Below are 21,345 nucleotides of genomic sequence, written 5' to 3' on the forward strand. Positions count from 1 at the left end.
TTTTTTTTTAATGAATAGCTACTCCCACAGTTTTGGATTGTTTTAAAAGTAGGACACCTCTGCATTTTGAGATGGACTTAGAAGTAGAAAGTTCAAGAAAAGGAATTCTTGTTTTTCTTCCTGCTCCTCAGCTTCAACAGTATTTATTGAGTGTTTACTAATAGTGTTATTGTATTATCTAAGAGACTGAGACAAGTCACAGACATTGATGATGATTTCATACTGTTATGAAAGAATGACACATATTGATAAAGACCCAAGGTGTGGCACCACAGTAAATCTGTGAGATTTCACAGAAGGGTGTGATTACTGAGAGCTGGAGATAATAGGGAAGGCTTGGAGACCTAGTTCAGGAAAGAATTACAGGATTTAGGAAAACATGGTGTGAGCACAGTTAGGAGTATGGGAGGCCATGGCTTGACTAGGGACCACCAGAGAGGTTGGAGTGGGAGCTTCTACTGGAGAACAGTGGGGAAAGGAGAGGTCTATCTGTGGAGGCCTTATGTGCCAGGCTCAGGCATTTGGACTGTGGCGAGCTCTGGATGGTTTTTGATGGGAGGACATGGAAGATGTGTTTCCATGAGAGGGTTAGGGTTAATGTGTGCAGAGTTGATGAGGGTTGGTGGCAGAGGTGTGAGAGCAGGGACTATACTATGACCTAATCATCTTTGTATTCCCATCTGCTGGATCAAACTTCATGCTTGTTGCTAAGGTCCACGTAAAAGGTTATCCTTTGCTTTCCAAACTGCTAATATTCTTGAAAACCACCTGCTTTGTCAATGGCATGACAAATACTGTGAAAGAACTTCTTTGTGCCCCATGAAGAATTAAAGGCAGGCAAACTTGGACTCGGGCTCTTTCAAGCCTTGTTTCTCTTTCAGCTCATTTTATTCTATTGAGGAAAAGGTACTCAGCCACTGTTACAGAAATTACACAACAGGGTCATTCCCAATCCCCACCTCCCCCGACCCTAACAATTTCTGCATATTCTTACAAATCTCATAAGACAGACCACACATACACACGGGAACCAAACAACCCAAGCGAACAGTCCCAAAAGAGCCCGGGGTAGGCACAGACTTCCAGATGGGCAGAATTGACCCAAAGCAGCCTCAGGCGCACGTGCACGACCGCGTAGCGCGCGCGCACAACACCCTCACGTGACTCAGCGTCTAGGCGGAGTACCCGTTCGGTTAGGCACTTACACTCCATTATTGGCCCCCCTGGCCCCCTGCTGTGCACACTTTCTGCTCGGATCCGCACGCGGAGCCCGGGAGCCCCACCCCCCCAGCCTTCGGCAGTCCCCCGCCCAGGCCGGGGCCGGCGCACTCGCCGAGGCTCCGCTCACTCTCGGGCGCCGGTTGCGTCATCGCGACGCGACCTTGCAGCCGCACCGGCCGAGACTCGAAGTGCCGGCGACTGCAGGAGCGGAAGTCGGAGCCGGCGGAGCTGCGGGGTGCGGACCGCGAGGGCGAGAGCGGCTGCGGGAAGCTGCTCGGGCCCGGAGCGCCGCGACAGGTGCGTCGTCGCCCTCTCCGCTGGACCCGGCGCCACGCCGGCAGGTTGTCCACTTCCCCGGAGCTCCAGGATTCCCCCTGAGAAATGGGCCCGGCTCGTGCCGGGTGGGGGTCGGGAGACCGGGCTGCGGCATGGGCTCCCCTGGGGAGGAGGGGAGAAGTTCCTGTGGACTGAGTAGCCTCTGCACCTGAAGGGATCGTGGGGGCATTGGCTTTCAGGCAGCTGGGGTGCTTTGCGAGCAGCTGGTGCTGGGGACAATCCCATGACACTTAACCGATGACTGGCCTGAGCGCACATCGTGTGCCAGACACTATGTTAGGCGCTTTATAGGTACTGTGCCGCCCTCCCAGCAACCCCAGGAGGTAAGATCTATCATATGCCCATTTTCCAGATGGGGAAACCAAGGCGTAGAAGTTAACCAACTTGTTCAAAAAACACGCAGATGGTCAGCAGTGGGGGATTCGAACTTGGGTATGTTTGGCTTCAGAGCTGATCCTCCTGTCTCTGTTCCTTTAAAAAGGAGTTAGTTCACCTCAGCTTATAGTTCGGCGCCTCCAGATTTTGTTTTACTTCTTGACCTTGGATAAACGCTGTAGGGAGGGAGGAGCGAACCCTGATTTCCTATTGGCACCAGACTGTCTTCCACTACTCCCATCGCTGGGGCCAGCAGCAACTTCTTTTTCTCAGGCAGCAACGGGGCTCCCCCTGTTGTAGCTACATTCTGCATGTGAAACTGATAGGTGATTTATTTCATAATAGTGTAGAGCTTTCATGCCAGGTGCATTGCTTTACTGTTCTCTCAACTGGCCTATTATGTTAGGTTGATGTCATGTCAAATAGTTAAGGACGATATGGTTGTGCTGAGAATAACCGTTACTGCAGCAAACCCATATGGGGAGTAACTCTGTTACCCTGGACGTGACCTTTCAGAGTTTTAAAGGAGTAATTTAAGGCAGGGTGAGAAGTAGCCAAAAGCTAAAGCAATTTGAGAATTATGTTAGGAAGTTTTTATATTTTAGGTTAATCGCTGTTTTTTTTTTTTTTTTTTTTTTTTAAGCAGTTCACTGTTAATGAAATTTTCCCTTAGGGTACGAAAAGGCTTATTGAAAAGGATGAAAACTATTTATTTAAAAAAAGATTTTATTTATTTATTTGACAGAGAGACACAGCGAGAGAGGGAACACAAGCAGGGGGAGTAGAGGAGGGAGAAACAGGCTTCCCACCTAGCAGGGAGCCTGATGTGGGGCTCCATCCCAGGACCCTGGGACCGTGATCTGAGCCGGAGGCAGCTGCTTAACAACTGAGCCACCCAGGCACGCCAAGGATGAAAATTTTTTAAATCAGATATTTCAAGATGGTATGGTTTTGATTTAGAGCTTTGTAAATGTATTAAAAGTGCAAATATCATTGCATTTAAGGCATCACAAGAAAATTGAGAGCTTAATTCACTTTGAGTGGGAAACTTTAGAGGTGCCCTCTTTGCCTTCACCATTTTTATATTGCATAATATGTATGACCAAAAATTCCCAGCACGTAATTTAAAAAAATCATCTACTTGTGCGCATACAGATAACTTCTATTTAATTAAATAAACACATACCTTCATCCTCCCAGGAACTATGCAGTTATTAACGCAAATGAAATAATTCTTTGTTACCTACCCGAAATAAGCTGTTATGTGCCCTTTCACATTCATGGCTATTTTGTTCAGGAAATCTAAAGATACAAATGTTGATTAAAAAAAAAATCAGAACAGTCTACCAGAGTTGTTGAGTTTAAACACATCAAAGTCTGCTTTTACACATTGACTAAACATGGTGGACGTCCACAGTAGTTCATTTGACATCCTATGATGGAGCAAAATAATGTCGAGGTCAGAATTTTGAGTTTTGGTCGTTACTGTCTGGATTAGTCATTAATTTAAATGATGTATATTTTTTATAGCACATGATTTGGGAGTTACTTCTTGTGACATGGATGAATCTGCACTGACCCTTGGCACAATAGATGTTTCTTATTTGCCAAATTCATCAGAATGCAGTGTTGGTCGATGTAAGCATGCAAATGAGGAATGGGTAAGTTTAATACAGGTTAGAAACATTCAACCTAAAGATGTTTGTCTCAGTGTTGTTTATGAAGGTAGCTGGAAGCAACATAGTATCAAATAGAGGTTAATAGCTACAGAAACTGCCTCCAGCTGTTAGAAGATATGTTTATGGAGCCTAATATTTAAACATTCTTATGGTTTTGTGTTAATTGGGAAGAAAAAATTGGGTGGGATATTTAAGCATAGTGATTGTGTTAAAAAAAGCAAAATACTTTGCATAGAAAAACCTAGGAGTTGTTTTGGGTGGTGTACTTATAAAGATACTTTCTGAATCTATTTTCCATAATTATGAATTTTGTAATGGAAATAAAGTTTTTTAAAAAAATAAAAATTTTAGTATGAATCTCAATTCAAAGGACATGCATTTTCTTGTATTTTTTTCTATTTTGACATAACATGGCATGTTTAAAATATTTCTTGAACATTATCTGCTTTATATAAAAATGATGTCAGAGTTTTGGGGTTTTTTTGCTTAGTTTTGAGAATGTTGTATCAGTGGGATATGAGCAACTGATGAGCTCAATGAGCAAAATGTTTAGAACAGAGGAGCAGAATTTGACCCTAATTGGACAGTACATACAGCTCTGATAAGAATTCCAGGTTTTAAACTCTGTTGTCAGGATAAAGGAATGTTATATAAGTTTACCTTGTTTTTATTTAAAGTAAAATATTTTAAGCTGTGCATAACAACTTGCTTACTGAGTAAGGCTTTGTAGTGCTTTTGTGGGCGTCCAGGATTGAAGAGGAATATTAACTGTTAGCATATGGATCCAGGAGTCTGGTTTTATTCATCCTGCTGCTGTCATGGGCTGTTGAACCTTGTAAAACTGTTTTTGAACCTCTGAGTGTGCGGTAGTCCTTGCTAGCCATCACTATTCTTAGGTGCTCAAATTTTGCTTATGTTCCAAGTTTTGTTCCAAGTGTTGATGATGGAGGGGAGTACCATAAAGGAAAATCACTGAGAAACTTACACTACCAAAAGAAACCCAAGTCTAGGTTTCTCATCTATCTGAAATATCTTAGTTTTAGAGATCAAGTGGACAAATACAGTTCTCTTGCCATTCAGACACTTTTTTTTTTCCATTAACATTTTTTAGGGTGAGTGTGGTTTCAGACCTACCGTCTTCAGATCTGCAACCTTAAAATGGAAAGAAAGCCTAATGAGCCGGAAGAGACCATTTGTTGGAAGATGTTGTTATTCCTGTACTCCCCAGAGCTGGGTAAGAATGTTACTGCTTGTTGACCTTTAATAAACAGTGAAATTCCAACTTTGTGTGAATTTTATTATTGGGTAGTCTTAATGGACTTAATTCATTTTTAGAACTTAGGCCCATGTTTATAAACCAAATATTCCAAGTAATGATGTTGACTCAGTTTTTCTTTCCATTCATTTATTCAGTAAATACCGGTCAAACAGTTGATGCTAAGTGATAATTTGGTTCTTTTTTAGTTTTTTTTTTTTTTTTAAGATTTTATTTATTTGAGAGAGAGAATGGGCACACACTTGAGAGAGATCGAGCACGTGGAGGGGGAGGGGCAGGGGGAGAAGCAGACTCCCTGCTGAGCAGGGAGCCCCAGGACCCTGGAATCATGACCTGAGCTGAAGACAGCCACTTAACTGAGCCACCCAGGCGCCCTGGTTCTTTTTTTAGTTTAGTATGACTTTAGGGGAAGAGTAGATCTTACTTTTAGATCTCTTCTTTTTTTATTTCTTTTTTTAGTTTTTAAGTTCATTTAGCCAACATATAGTATATCATGAGTTTTTGATTTAGTGTTCAATGATTCATTAGTTGCTTAACACCCAGTGCTCATCGATCACATGCCCTCCTTAATTTTAAAGAGTTGATGGGAACCTTCATAGAACTTCTAGATGTTGAACTTTTGACTCACTGTTAAAATCCTAGTGAGATGTGTAAGAGATAGCAGGACAGAGTGAAGTTTAAAGCTGTGGATTTACCCTACTCTCCTTTTCCTAAGTTTCTGTTGCAGGGGGGATGGGTAGGGAGGGTGAGTATCTGGTGACTGTTATAGTGAAAGATGGTTACTAAAATGTTAGGATTGGGGTGCCTGGGTGGCTCAGTCAGATAGGTGTCCGACTCCTGATTTCTGCTCAGGTCATGATCTCTGGGTTGTGAGATGGAGCTCTGCATCGGGCTCTGTGCTCAGCGTGGAGTCAGCTTGAGATTTTCTCTTTCTCTCTTTACCCTCCCCCAAATAAATAAATAAATAAATAAATAAATAAAATCTATTTAAAACAAAATAAGGGGTGCCCGTGTGGCTGAGTCAGTTAAACCTCTGCCTTTAACTCAGGTCGTGACCTCAGCGTCTGGATCAAGTCCTGAGTCGAGTCTGCTTCTCCCTCTGCCCCTCTCCCCCTGCTCTACTTGCTCAAGCACCCGCGCGCACGCGCTTTCTCGCTCTCTCAAATAAATAAAGTCTTTAAAAAATAAAATGTTAGGCTGAAGATTTTAAATAGAGTATGTGCGGGTTTGTTTATATTTTGGTGAAGCAAACACATGTCATGCAGAATCTTTCACATTACAGTGTAGTATTTGAAAAGAGTCAGTTGGATGAAAGGCAAGCTTCTGTTGGTAATTTGCTAGATGGATGAGTTAGCCCGGGAATGTAGAATCGAAGTGGCTGTGTTCTTGGGCAGTAGAGTTACCTTTTAAAAGGTATACCTGGGCACCTGGGTGGCTCGGTTGGTTGGGTGACTGCCTTCGGCCCGGGTTATGATCCTGGAGTCCCCGGATCGAGTCCTACATCCGGCTCCCTGCTCAGTAGGGAGTCTGATTCTCCCTCTGACCCTCTTCCCTCTTGTGCTATCTCTCATTCTCTCTCTCAAATAAATGGATAAAATCTTTAAAAAAAAAAAAAGTATACCTGGATGTTAACTCTTTCTGGGATGGGCCAGTTATCAGGACAGAAATTCTGCCATTTTGAGTGCCTTTCATTTATAGACATTGCTTATAACCTGTGTGGGTAGCTGACTGTGCTGTGTGAATTTTCTACTCAGGATTGGCTTGGCAGGAAGTAGAATTCTGAGTCTGGTGTAAAGGTTCACTAACTTGGGAAAGATTTGTGTGGGACCCAAGCAATTTATGTTAAATATTCTTAATTATAAATATTGTTCCTTTTAAATCACAAGCACCTGTTGCAGGAATTTGGTAGAATTGAAGGACCATGACATTTATAGTCTAGGAGTGAGGGCAGTTCAGATTAATAGGCCAGTAGAAATAAAAATTTAAATAAATGATCATGTGACTTTTCTTTTTAGACTGGCATCTCATCTAATTCTAATTTCAAATCCTTAAAAAGTCAAAATAATACCTTGACTTTAATGTATTCTTTTTTTAAAAAGATTTATTTATTTTAGAGAGAGAAAGTGAACACACGCATGAACATGGGGGAGGGGCAGAAGGAGAGGGAGAGAAAATCCCAAGTAGATTCTGTGCTGAGCACAGAGCCCAACGAGGCTCGATCCCAGGACCCTGAGATCACGACCTGAGCCGAAACCAAGAGTCTGAAGCTCAACTGACTGAGCCACCTAGGCGTCAGGATAGAGTGTAGGAAATTATTTGGTGGTGGTGGTTGGGGGTGTTTTGGGGTGGGCATGGATGAGTTGTATAGTAAATAATTGTTTTTTGCTTAAATACAGTACCTGATGGAGTTGAACTTGATTTTAAGTTCTTTCGTGGCATGTTTATTTAAAATAATTTTAAACAGTACTTTCATAGTAATTTTTGATATTTGCTGCCCTTTCTCTGATACCCTGTTTTCCTTATCTCTAAAGAGATTCCAAGTAAATATTTTTATATCTTCTACTGAAGGTACATTATGCTTTCCCAGCATTTATTTGTGGAATGTTTACCTTTTTGTCCACACTGATAAAGCTACAGACTTTCTCTTTCCAGAAGAACTATCTCTGAGTTATCCTTTTAAGTTTTCCTGTAAAGAGAGTGACCTTTAGCCGTACATTTTCCAATTAAGTAAACAGTCATTTTAGAGAAATAAAGACCGTACTCTTTAGAGCAAGATGTAGATTTGAATATTAGAACCTCCATCAGCCTCAATTTTCCTATCTGTAAAATGGGGATAATAATTATTGTGTCAGGATTATTGCTGGATTTAATAATCTAATGATAACTACATGCTACTTAGCATGGTATTTTTGCATTTGGGGAATACTGAAATCTCCAATATTCCTGTCAGTGATTTAATAAGCTCTCAGTAGCTTCAACTCTTTTGGGTTGGAGGTAAGGAGTGAGGCAGGAAAGGGAGGCACAGCTTCCTTTGCAACGTGGTAAGCCTTAATTCTGAGTTTGTGACCTTCTTTGAAGACTAAAAAGTACTTTTCAATAAAGCATTTTTCTTCATCACTTAGATTTTTGAAGCAGTGCTTAACTTTATACTTGAGTTACAAAAGTTATCAAGAAGTAGTAATGTGGGATGCCTGGGTGGCTCAGTTGGTTAAGCGTCTGCCTTTAGCTCAGGTCATGATCTCAGGGTCTTGAGATCAAGCCCCAAGGCAGGCTCCCTGCTGAGTGGGGAGTCTCCTTCTCCCTCTCCCTCTCCCCCCAGCTCATGCTCTCTCTCTCTCAAATAAATAAAATCTTTAAAAAAAAAAAAGAAGTAATGTGAGCTCTTCACCAGCCATCCAGTTGTATACTTATGTCTACATTTATTTTGTTTCGTGTAGGATAAATTTTTCAACTCCAGTATCCCATCTTTGGGTTTGCGGAATGTTATTTATATCAATGAAACTCACACAAGGTAAAAAGAAATTTCTTTTATTTCTAATACATCTCAAAAGAAAAACTATAATAATCAATGGATATACTCTAAGAGGAATTTCTTCATCTTTTTGAGAATTAATAGAATTGAGCTTCTGACACAAGAGGCCTTATCTAAAAATTGGAAGTAGCATAGCCCCCTGAGAGACTGGTTACTATTACCACTATGTAATTATATAGTACTGATTTCATGAGAGTGTAGATATCACTTACAGCTTTCTCTTTCTATTTGGCATATTGATTTTATATCTGAAGTGTACCAAAACGTGATAAAGATTTGTCTGAGGAAAGGGTAAGTTTGAATGTCTTATGACTTATTATTTTATGCTTAAAAATTGAAATAAACCTAATCTATGGAGTTTTAGAAGATGTATTCCTGTATTGAGCAAATGTTCTTTCATTTTATTACTAGCTTAAGACTTTCTTTAGAATTCTTCCAGACGTCAGGCACTTGGGGGTGGGCTGTTAGGCATCCCAGTGAGAGAAAAGAGGCTTTGTTTTATGTGAATCTAGGCTAGGGGATAAGGGAGGGGTGAGGGGAGGTTGTGTGAATGTCTGTGAGGCAGGAGAGAATGGCAGCCAAAAACGCTGCCAGTCCTTCTACTTAGTTCTAAGAGTAAATGCCTGGAATAGGTCAGCAGTAGGTTCAGGTGATGAGACATTCTTGAAATTCTGTGAAAATTGATCCAAGAAGTCAAATATGTAAATTTGAAGGCTTTCTGATGTTACTGATCATATTTTGGTGATGAGGTAATAAGTGAGCATGACAATGCCTGCATATAAAAGTGTTTTGTTTTTTTTTTTTAATAGAACCAAAGTCAGGGGACATATTTTTTCCCAATCCCATGCTACCCTTCTCCCTCTCTCTCTCTCTCTTTTAAATTTAAAGGAGAGAGGAGCAATTCTGGCCCCCTGATATTTTTTCTCTCTTTTTTGACTTAAGATCCTAAGGGATCTCATAGAGTCCCTTGTTTATGTAAGTAGCCATTTTATGTATAAAGCCAAAGGGTTCATTTGTTGTCCCCAGTTGAAGGCATTTAAGAAAAAAAAGCCTACACTGTACTGACTAGGTGATCTGAAACCAGTCCGTGTGATGACCTGCCTGTGCAGTTGAGCTGGCTACTTCACTTCTCTGTGTGTTACATGAAGCAAAGCCTAGACACTTTTAAGCACACACACACATACACACACACACACACTGCCTTCAATCCATTACAGAAGGATTTCATCAAGAGCTGGGACTTTGCACATTCTAGTAACAATTGTGAAAGTGTTCACTCAAGGAAGAATTTAGAATTAAACACTTAACATAGTGGGTCATGTTTGCAGAGAATTGAGACAAAGGAAAGGAGGTAGAAAAAGAGAATGTCAGAAAAAGAGATGAAGGAACAAGTGATTAATCAACACTTCTTCCTCCAGTTACTTTTCCTTAACTGAGGGCTTTTCAGAATTCATGCATTTATATTTGAAATCTGTCTATTTGAGTGTCTTTATGCGTGAAATGATAATGAGGCATTATATAATCATTACAAATGGTTTCAAATCATTGCATATGAAGGTTTGTAACATTGTTATTCTGAGGTCTCTGTCCCAAGCCCCTATATAAGTAACACATAGTTACCAACAACAATGGGAATAGTCCTATCCCTTAGATATGTCAAATGTTGGGGGGGGGTGGGGGGGTGGGGGGGGAGGTAAGAACTTCTGGCTTCATAAGCCCAGTGTGCAAATGTTTAGACCATACTTTAATTATCCTTGACTTCTGTCAACTAATCAGCTTTGTCAGAGTCAGTGATTGCCTTAGATAAAAAAAAAATTACCTTTTATAAAAAATTAGCCCTTCATGTAGAAAAGACTTCCGGATTATCTCTTTATAGCTCATAGCTATAAGTTACATATATATATATAGCATTCAGCATACTTTTAAAAAATATATTGATAAAGTAAGACTTTAAATTTCTTTTGTTTTTATATTTGGTTTATTATTTGGCAGAGTAACGCCATTCAAGCATTTTAGTACACAAATTCCAAGTTTAAATTTTAGTTGAGTGTACACAAAAGAAATCAGAAATGAAATTGCATAGATCATCCTGAACTACTAAGGAGAATTTGCTAAAGGAGAACACCAAATTTCAGGAATAGATGAAACAAGGCTTTGTTTTTATAGCAGGAAACTACAAGTCAAGCAGTTTGTTTTAGGTGTACCTAGATGACTTCTCTGCTAAGTCCTTTTCACATTGCAGGCACAGAGGATGGCTTGCAAGACGTCTTTCTTATGTGCTTTTTGTTCAAGAGCGAGATGTCCATAAAGGCATGTTTGCCACCAATGTGGCTGAAAATGTACTGAACAGCAGTAGGTAAGGGTGGGGATGCTGTTATAAAGGGAAGAGGCGGGGGGTGGGGAGTTGGGGGGGAAGTGGGGTAGGAATTTTTGCCTTCCTTTATTAACCTTTACTTTCTCTGGGACTCTGTCTCAAGAGGGATTTCCATTTCCAAATGTTAAATGTTAAACTCAAAAGGAAAGCAAGGAAAAGTAGGAGAACTGATGGTTTTGGAAATAGCAGTCTTGTTTTATGCATTAACAATCGAATGGGTTTCTAAGATGTGAAAGGTGAGTCGGAATTCAGAGATGAACATATTTCCAGTTCTCTGTTTTCTGTAATACGAATGTTGGGACATTGTGTTTCTTATCATTATAGCCAAAAGGGAAACACATTTGATATTTCTGTCAGTTTTTGAGTACCTAGGCACAAATTCTTGTGCTAGGAAATCCTTACTAGAAATTTTAAGAGAATAAGATTCTGTCCTTGCTCTCAGAAGAGCTTACTTACAAATGGGAGACTGACTGGAACTCAGATGGAGTGGGGAAATAAATCATTCTCAAGTTTAGGCGTTAGAATATGAGAGTTTGCATGAAGGTCGGTCTCTGATCCACCTCATTTGGTGTCACCATGGTAGACATCTATCTGGATTTGGGGAGCCAGAGACCAGAGTGGTTTGAAAGACTGCTTAGAAACCCTGTAGTGTGGTTGCTAAGGCCCAAACAGTGGTGGCATGTAGTAGGTACTCAATAAATATTGAATGAATGAATAAATAGTTGATAATGGAGATTTAATTATCTTCTCAATTACTTGTAAAAACATTCCTGGCCAGATTGAAATAAAGGTATTAAAGGAATGGCCTAAGGTGCATCAGCAGTCTGTGGAATTGGACTTTTGAATTAATGAATTATGGGGTTATATGCGGTTTTGCTGTGTACTAGTCTAAAATCAGTAGCAACAGTGGGAGAAAACATATTATTTGAAACTCCTTTGGGTTATTGTATATTCTGTTTTCTAGGTAAAAACCTTCAAGGATGTTTCATTCCATCCAGAGGTTTTGACTAGTAACTATGATATTAAAAGTGATTTAAGGAGGTTTAACCTCATGGGTTCTTCCTTAAGTCACATGGAAAATTTACAAAACTGGATTAGATCTTACGTCTTACTTCACTGCTTATTGCTCTGTGTTGTTTTAATCTTGAGCTTTCTTAAATTACTGGGTTGATATGGCAAACACTTGTAAATATTTATGCCCCTCTCTGATCCCTCCTAGGGAGTGTCACATATAGTTCTACTAATAAAGTCACTATATAAATGAGTAATAAATTAGGTCTTTAAAAGAAAAATCACACATTACTTTGGCAGTGGGCTTTGGATACCTCTGAGTATTGCCTAAAGCCACAACCTTTCTCTCCCCTCTGGTAGAGTGTAACTTTGTATCCCCCGCAACATACCTGGAATGTTCAAATTCCTGTAGCTGTTACCCAGTGAATTTGAGTTAAATTTTTAAAGCTGCTTTCCAGATTCCTCAGGGATTCATTGATTTAGGAATATAATATCCTTAATATTTATTAGGCAGCCAGATAAAACATATCTAATTTGAGCTTATTTTCGTGTTAATCACATATTAAGAAGATACATTTTGTTTTGTGACTTATAGCTATGATTTAGAAAATACTGGATGCAGAATGTAGCATAGAACTAGTTACATTTTCTGTTTTCCAGAGTACAAGAGGCAATTACAGAAGTGGCTGCTGAATTAAACCCTGATGGTTCTGCTCAGCAGCAATCAAAAGCCATCAATAAAGTGAAAAAGAAAGCCAAAAGGATCCTTCAAGAAATGGTTGCCACTGTCTCACCAACGATGATCAGGTATTAAGAGGCAAAGCACAAAGTTTTCAGTGAGAGCCATCCTATTTTGAGCAAACAGGGACTGAACCATTAGACTTTCCTGGCACAATGGTTTTGGTCCAAAGGAAGTTTGGACATATTCTGTTGTTAAAACTCCTTTTTATTTTATTTTTTATTTTTTTAATTTTTTTAAGATTTTATTTATTTGAGAGAGAGATCACGGGCAGGGGGAAAGGGTAGAGGGAGAAGCAGATTCCCTGCTGAGCAGGGACCCCGATGAGGGACTTTCAATCCCATGTGGGACTCGATCCCAGGACCCTGTGATCATGACCTGAGCTGAAGGCAGATGCTTAACCGACTGAGCCACCCATGTGCCCAAAACTCCTTATATTCTTATTCAGCTTCCATGGAAAGTAGCCCTGTGGTAGACTTTAAGGTGCCTTGATCTTTGTTAATCGATAGCAGCCCTTGTATGACTGCTGACTTATCTCTAGACTTGTGAGCTGGGTTTCACATATCCATATCTTTTTTTCTTTTTTTTTTTTAAAGATTTTTATTTATTTGAGAGAGAGAATGAGATAGAGCATGGGGGGGGGGAGGGTCAGAGGGAGAAGCAGACTCCCCACTGAGCAGGGAGCCCGACGCGGGACTTGATCCCGGGACTCCAGGATCATGACCTGAGCTAAAGGCAGTCGCCTAACCAACAGAGCCACCCAGGCACCCCACATATCCATATCTTAAAGGGAGTGGTTTTATGCAGCTTTCTGTTCACCTAAATATTCTGTTAATGATTTGCTTCTGAAGTGTAAAGTGTGCTATTTGAGTGAAATGTAAGATTTTCATCTGTAATAAATAGATAAATAGAAATGTAAGATTTTAGTCTATAATAAATACATGTATCCATAAGTGTGCATGTGAAAGTCAGCTCTTTAATTCAATAGTTCAGGTACAGACATACACATACTAAGTTACTTACAAGTACTTTTCGGTTGTAGGTTCAGAAACTTAAGTAGACAAAAGTCAACTCTCTAAATGTATGTATATACATTTGAATTTCTTTTTTTTTTTCCCCCCTTCTTTTAGACTGACGGGATGGGTGTTGCTCAAACTGTTCAACAGCTTCTTTTGGAATATTCAGATTCACAAAGGCCAACTTGAGATGGTTAAAGCTGCAACTGAGGCAAGAATTTTGTGGGATCTGTCATTCTGTTGTCCCCATGTTTGTGGAGTGATTTTAGAGTTCTTTTGTATGGAAATGTTCTCTTGTGTCCTGTGTGCATCCAACCCATTTGGAAGATTTCCCCCATGTGACATGAGCACAGTAGCTGTGCATTTGGGGAGGGGTGAGTAAGGGAGGACCTACCAGTAATGTGCTGGATTCCTTTTGTAAGTTACCTTGCAACAGCTCTGAAATTAGATAGAACAATCCATATTTATAAGTGACAAAATAAAAGCACAGATAAAGATTGCCCAGTCACGGCTAGTAAGTGACTGCCCATGATTTCAAGCCAAACCAAGCTTGGGGTTTACTTTGCTCTTTTGACATGATCAGGGCTGACTCTCAGAAATACATAAAGTCCACTTGAATTCTCAGTTGCACTTCTCCTTCCCCAGCTCTTTTTTTTTTTTTTTTTAATTGTGGTGGTGGTGGTGGTTGTTTTCAGCTAAGGAAGTGTTAAATTGGAAGAAGTTCATATTACTGGAAAATGTTTTTAAAGAATGAGTCATTGATTAGCCAGCGTTGGAGTGATTCTAACCAAATATGAAGTTGCGAAGTGTGATTGAAATTCACATTTGAATTTTAAATTTGGCATTTTTTCTTTTACTAGATGAATTTGCCACTTATATTTCTACCAGTTCACAGATCACATATTGACTATCTCCTGCTGACCTTCATTCTCTTCTGCCATAACATCAAAGCACCGTACATTGCTTCAGGCAACAATCTGAACATTCCCATCTTCAGGTAAGACCAACTTATTTTGAAATTTAAGGTATGGAAAAATTATATTTTGAATTTTTGGTGTTTTCAGTGTACATTTTGAAACATGTTGTAGAGATGACATTAGGTTTTTTGCTTTCATTATACAAGTCATGCATGTTTATTGTGGAAAATCTGAAAGGTACAAAAAGACATTAAGACTATCACTGTTATTTCTATGCTTTATGTGGGATACTTGAACTGTGAATACCTCAACTTCATGGGCACTATTTATCACACGGCTAAAAGGCAATTAGAAAGATGAGATAGCAAATTACTGTAGCAGGCCTGGCAGTAGGGAAGGTGGGGGTGGGGATATGGGTCGTGGTGATGGTATAAAGTAAGAAGAACCATACCTGTTACCTTTGACCTGATAATTTAGTAGTGCTAGAAACACATAATAATTATAATACGACACAAAAAGTATATTTTAGAGGTTTTTCAGGAGAAGGCAGTGCATTCCATTCAGAGGAAATAGTATGTGAAGAGGCCGAGAGGCTCAGATGCCTGGTACGGCCCCAAAACGGCAGACGATTTGGTAGGGTTAGAATGCAGGGTGCGGTGGGAAGGGTCAGAGGCCAGAAGTGGTCATTGCATAGGAATGCAGGGTGCAGTGGGAAGGGTCAGAGGCCGGAAGTGGTCATTGCATGGGGAGTGGGAGCTAGGTCAAAACAGTTTTTAAGCTGAGTTTAGAGTGTATCCTGTAGTTGAAAAGTGGTCAGATTTGCATTTTGAAAAGTCATTCTGGATTACAGGGTGTTAGAACAATTCTGACTCTATTAAAGTAGTTTAGGCAAAAGATAATGAAGGCTTAAATTAAAATTTGTAGTGGTGCTCTTGGTGAGGAAGGCATAGAGTGGAAAAGTATTTAGTAAGGTGAATTTATAAGACGAAATGCTAGTCCAGAGAGGGGGAGTTGTGGGAGGAAGACTCCCAGATATTTACCACCAGGGAACTGGATAGATAGTGGAGCTGATCACCAATGGGGAATGGGTGAGGAGTAGGTTTAGTTGGTTGGGGACATTGCAGGTTCAAATTTCAAAGCAGAGAGCATCTGTGACGTCGGCTCCGAGCAGTAGGGAGTATGAGGAGGATGGATTTACAGTAACTGGAGAGCAAGTGGAGTGGGGGGTTGTGCACATAAGGTCTCACAAAGTAGCCGTAATAACCTTTGTGTGTTGTGAAGTCTGATCCTCAGCCTCACAGTCCAAGGAGCTCCTTCCTGATTCCATTGGCTCAGAGTTCTGTGGCTAACCGGACTCATGGGAATAGCTGAAGGGAAGCCATTCATTCGTGTAGTCACTGATACTTACCAGCTGTGCTGTAGACAAGAGTGAAGAAGTTACATAGTCCTTGCCTTCAAATAGCTCATAATCTACTGGGGAATATAAACAAACAGCTCTAATGCGATGCGATACACCCCCTGCGGGGCAGACATGCTTCCCTAGGGACTAGAATATCTGTGTTTACTCTCCTGGGAACCTCTTCCCAGTACTGGGAAAACTGGGAAGTTGCATTAGAAAGTCACCAGAAAGTCGGTAGCAGGCACAGACTTAGAGCCAAGAGAACTGTTCCCTTTGGGCTTTAGGGGGGCCCTGCCCCATAATAGTTTGCCTTTCCTGTCATCAGAGTAATTCCTGTACTCATTCCCTCCAGGTTCTCAGCTTGCAGGTGCTGCTGGAAGAATCTCATCGAAATGCGTGTTAAAAATTGATAATATCTCATAATCCAACTTTCCTTTTCATGAACTCTGTGCCGGGCGTTGCTTAGCTCATCCTTCCTTCAGACGTGACAGTCGATGACCTGGCCTGTTTATTGGCCACTTTCTTCTGTTACACGCCAGTCTGCCCGTTCACAAACCACTTTTCAGGGTGGGTTGTTTCTCTGGGGGGTTCATCTCATTCATTATGAACTTTTTCATAGTTTTGCTCTCAGAGAGTGAAAGAAGATAGTGAAAATATACATTGATATTAATATCACTCTATTTGAAAAGAAGAGGAGGCTCTGAATTTGGAAACGTTGCCTTAAGTATTATAAAATTTCATCTCAGTATCAAAATCTGTCAGTGTCATAGAACCATGGGGTTGAGAAAAGAATCGTTTTATCCCCGTGTAAGTGTACATAAAGCACATTTTTGTTTCATGTTTTGGGAAAATGGTTGTGCTTGGTTTTGGTTTGATAAAATTACCCTTGTCTTACAGAGACACTCTCTAAGCAGTACTTTCTTGAGGAAATTTCCCCAAAGGAGCTTTTGTAACATCACATTCATTTTGTAGCAAATGTGCCAAAGGCAGATTTCAGGATGTCTAACAGTCAGTGTCCTGAGATCCTTGACAGTTTTCAAATTGAGCAGTATTTCATCATCCTCTTAAAATCTGTAACATTACCTTTGCAGGGTAATATATTATACAAACTTCTTTTGGTTTGGAACAGATGTTAGTAGGTTAGTAGGGCTTCAGTACACGAAGTGATATTCTAAAGGCTGACCAATGATGCAAATGACTGAAAAATGTCAGTAACATGGAAAATGGAAAAACATCCACATTTTCACTGTCAACAGCTCAAACAACACATGTGGTTTATATTCCTACGGCATATGTTTTGAAGTAACTTGGAATTGAATATTGTTACATTTTTACTTATAAATAACGGATGCGTTCTTCAATTTATAGTACCTTGATCCATAAGCTTGGGGGCTTTTTCATACGTCGGAGGCTGGACGAAACGCCAGATGGACGGAAGGATATTCTCTATAGAGCTTTGCTCCATGGAGTATGTATGCCCTCTCATCACCCTTAAAGCCCTTATAGTAGTTATCACAGTAGAAGGAAAAACAGACTTGATTGAGATTTAAAAAAAAAATTGTTGTCTGTGTAATTATTTAAGTGGTTATTGTCTGGGTATGGGGGTTGATGATTATTTCTGTTATCACCAAAATATAGCATCGGCGGAGCTGGCTTGCTATTATTCCTGTGAATAAAATATTTTGTCAGTAGTGAAGTTACAGGTTTTTGTTTGTTTATTTTAAGATTTAACTTTGCTGAGCTTATTCTAAGTTGGGTGGTCTTGAATTCATGGTTTACATTCTCCTTATATTCCAGCATATAGTTGAACTACTTCGACAGCAGCAGTTCTTAGAGATTTTTCTGGAAGGTACACGCTCTAGGAGTGGAAAAACCTCCTGTGCTCGGGCAGGACTTTTGTCAGTTGTGGTAGATACTTTGTCTACTAATACCATTCCAGACATCTTGATAATACCTGTTGGAATCTCCTATGATCGAATTATTGAAGGTCACTACAATGGCGAACAGCTGGTAAGAGGACTGCCTTCCCAAACGTCTTCTTCACTTTCAAGTCTTTTGCTTTTAGATACGGGCTTTTGGAATCAATTAGGAATTTTTTGCTGCTATTTAAAGCACTGTAGGAAACATGGTAGAGTGGGTGGGGTGAGTAGCTGTCATCCCTTGTGTCCGTGTGATTGGCCTTGCTAATGTGGCATTTTCCTGCACATCTTCCTTATCCATTCATCTGTCGGTAGATACTTGGGCTGCTTCCATACTTTGGCTGATATAAATGATGCTGCAGTAAACATGGAGTGCATGTATCCCTTTGAATTAGTGTTTTTGTATTTTGGGGGTAAATACCCAGTACTATGATTATGGGCTTGTAGGGTAGTTCTATGTTTAATTTTTTGAGGAACCTCCATACTGTTTTCCACATTGGCTGCACCAGTTTGCATTCCCACCAGCGGTACAAGAGGGTTCCTTTTTCTCCACATCCTTGAAACACTTGTTTCTTGTGATTTTGATGCTAGCCATTCTGACGGGTGTGATATATCATTGTAGTTTTGATTTGCCTTTCCTTGATGATGTGTCCGTTGGCATCTGTATGTCTTCTTTGGAGAACTATCTGTTCATGTCTTCTGCCCACTTTTTTTTTAAAGATTTATTTACTAGGGGCGCCTGGGTGGCTCAGTCGGTTAAGTGACTGCCTTCGGCTCGAGTCATGATCCCAGGGTCCTGGGATCAAGCCCTGCATCGGGCTCTTGCTCTGCAGGGAGCCTGCTTCTCCCTCTCCGCCCCGCTTGTACTCTCTCACTGTCTCTCCTTCTCTCTCTCTCAAATAAAATCTTAAAAAAAAAAAAAAAAGATTTATTTACTAATTCATTTGAGAGAGAGAAGGTGCATGGAGGGGGTTTGGGGAGGGACAGAGAGAATCTCAAGCAGACTCTCTGCTGAGCATGTAGCCCCACGCGGGGCTTGATCTCATGACCCCGAGATCATGACCTGAGCCGAAACCAAGAGTTGGATGCCCAACTGACTGCACCACCCAGTCACCCCTGCCCATTTTTTAATTGGATTATTTGGATTTTTTTTTTTTTTTTAAATATGTTTATCTTTAATGATCCAAGATTCTGCAAGACACACTGATATACCCAGAACTGGGTGGAAATACAGCTTTCTCAGCCATACTGCCACCAATCTGGGGGAGGGAAGGGCCGGATCCTGGCTGGAGACCCTCCCCCCAGGTACAGTTGCAACCTCACAGGGAGTCTCAGTGCCCTATCTCCATGGAAACCAGCCCAGCACTGGGATGGGGCTCTAGGGAGCCCCTAGGAGCATCTCTGAGAGGTATTTCCCATTAAAAACGACCACAGCTGCCCTCCCCCACCCAAAGCTACTGCCCAGCTTCCCCTCTTCCCCCTCTGCCAAGACAGAGGAAATGGAGTGACCACAGGAGGACAAAGTGACTGTACTTCCTATTGGGCAAGAAGAACGAAGGGAGGGGTTAGCAAGGTGGGTGCCATGGGCAAATGGAGGTGCCATGATTGCCAAAGGGCCAGGTGTGCCCCAACCCCAGAACTACCCTGTGTTGCCAGGGCGCCACTGCTCTGGGGCATAGAAAAAGGCAGGTCTTCAAGGCTGCTTCCTCCTCTAGAGCTGCCCAAGGTTCAGATCAAAAGGGGATGGGGCCCAGGAAGGCTCTACAACCCTAGGAGGCAGTGACACCCACTGCCAAGACACTACCTGTGTCATGATGCAGTGTCAAGGATGTGTAGCCCCCATGCCTCCCTTCCCGGCCTGCGGGACTGCCAGAGGTCCGGCTGAGAAGAACTCCAGGGAAGACCCGGACAGGGGTCAGGGCAGGAGACAAAATCTTCTCCAACTTGACAGCAAAACAGAGCAAGTTCAAAGAAACAAAACCTTGATTTGTACAGCCGCTGCCCCTGGCCTACACCCACTTAGGGTCGCCCCAATAAAAAGCTGGGCAGAGCAGGAGCATGACCGCCCTCGGGGCAGTGCACGGAACTCAGAAAAGTGAGTCTACAGGATACAAGAGAGAAGGGCAGAGCCAAGGCCCTGCTGTTCCCTGACACGTCCTCCCCTGGCCGCACGTTCCCTGGGCCCTGACTTCAAACCCACTGTAGGAGCAACAACATCAGGCTGAGCCCTGGCAGGCAGGTCTCCGGGGAGGGAAGTTCAAAAGGTGTCCCAGAAGGAACGTGAGAGTCCTCTGAAGGCCCCTGACTGAGTTCTTCAGGGAGAATGTTGAGTTGTGTAAGTTCTTTATATGTTTTAAATACTAACTCTTTATCCTCTTTATTACATTGTTGTTTGCAAATATCTTCTCCCATGCAGTAGGTTGTCTTTTAGTTTTGTTGAATGTTTCCTTTGCTATGCAGAAACTTTTTATTTTCATGTAGTCTTAATAGTTTATTTTTGCTTTTATTTCCCTTGTCTCGAGACATATCTAGAAAAATGTTGCTATGGCCAGTGTCAGAGAAATTACTGCCTGTGTTCTCTTCAAGGGTTTTTATGGTTTCAGGTCTCATATTTAGGTCTTTCATCCATTTTGAGTGTATATTTGTGTATGGTGTAAGGAAGTGGTCCAGTTTAGTTCTTTGGCATGTAGCTGTCCAGTTTTCCCTTCACCATTTGTTGAAGAGACAGTCCTTTTCCCCGGGCATAGTCTTGCCTCCTTTGTTGAAGAGTAGTTGACCAAATAATTGTGGGTTTATTTCTGGACTTTTCTATTCTGTTCCATTGATCTATGTGTCTATTTTTGTGCCAATACCATAGTTCGCAGTTGTATTTTTGTGAATGGTGTAAACAATGTACTAAGTGAATTAGTGTTAAGTGTTCTGGTTTTCACTGACCAGACTGCCTCTCCCAATAAAAGGATTACATCTGTTAGCATCTTTGCATGCTAAAGGTTTTATGACAGGTCTCAGTCAATGAATACTTATTTTTCTTCTTTATTTAGTGTTGTTCTTTATACAAACCTCCAGTTTCCATAAAAAAAAAAATAAATAAATGGCAGGCGCCTGGGTGGCTCAGTCAGTTAAATGTCCAAGTCGGGTTTCGGCTCAGGTCATGATCTCAGGGTGGTGAGATTGAGCCCTGCATCAGGCTCTGCACTTGGTGGGGAGTCTGCTGGAGATTCTCTGTCCCTCTGTACCGCCCCCTTCCCCACACATGCTCGCTTGCTCTCTCTCTCAGATAAAGCTAAGAAGTAAATAAATAAATAAATGGCATTTTTTGGATAACAGAATGCCTATTAGCTTTATTTCTTACCATGCTATTCTTTTAAAATTGGAATTTAGGGAAAACCTAAGAAGAATGAGAGCCTTTGGAGTGTAGCTAGAGGAGTTATCAGAATGTTACGAAAAAACTATGGATGTGTCAGAGTGGATTTTGCACAACCATTTTCCTTAAAGGTGAGTATCTGTTGGAATGATGCAGTGTTAAAGCGTTGGTGTAGCTCCGTGTTGGA

General features: G+C 41.1%; 1 protein-coding gene across 2 annotated transcripts in view; it reads left to right on the forward strand.

Moving 5' to 3' along the window:
* The first annotated feature begins 1,420 nt into the window (after positions 1–1,420).
* Positions 1,421–21,345, forward strand: part of GPAM (glycerol-3-phosphate acyltransferase, mitochondrial) — a 35,205-nt gene continuing 15,280 nt past the window's right edge. The window contains exons 1-12 of one of the 2 annotated variants that reach the window (XM_088019794.1): positions 1,421–1,518; positions 1,910–1,989; positions 3,463–3,593; positions 4,723–4,845; positions 8,325–8,398; positions 10,662–10,775; positions 12,465–12,611; positions 13,674–13,770; positions 14,420–14,556; positions 17,244–17,343; positions 17,673–17,885; positions 21,176–21,289. In XM_088019794.1, the coding sequence (XP_087875920.1) occupies positions 3,492–3,593; positions 4,723–4,845; positions 8,325–8,398; positions 10,662–10,775; positions 12,465–12,611; positions 13,674–13,770; positions 14,420–14,556; positions 17,244–17,343; positions 17,673–17,885; positions 21,176–21,289 (1,221 nt within the window). In that variant the 5' untranslated portion in view covers positions 1,421–1,518; positions 1,910–1,989; positions 3,463–3,491. The remainder of the gene's footprint in view (positions 1,519–1,909; positions 1,990–3,462; positions 3,594–4,722; positions 4,846–8,324; positions 8,399–10,661; positions 10,776–12,464; positions 12,612–13,673; positions 13,771–14,419; positions 14,557–17,243; positions 17,344–17,672; positions 17,886–21,175; positions 21,290–21,345) is intronic. The other variant, XM_028092002.1, reaches the window with a different exon arrangement.

Source organism: Eumetopias jubatus, unplaced genomic scaffold (assembly GCF_037043125.1).
Source record: "Eumetopias jubatus isolate StellerSeaLion01/CBP00866 unplaced genomic scaffold, mEumJub1_p1.0 scaffold_17, whole genome shotgun sequence".
In the NCBI taxonomy this organism is placed as follows: domain Eukaryota; kingdom Metazoa; phylum Chordata; class Mammalia; order Carnivora; family Otariidae; genus Eumetopias; species Eumetopias jubatus.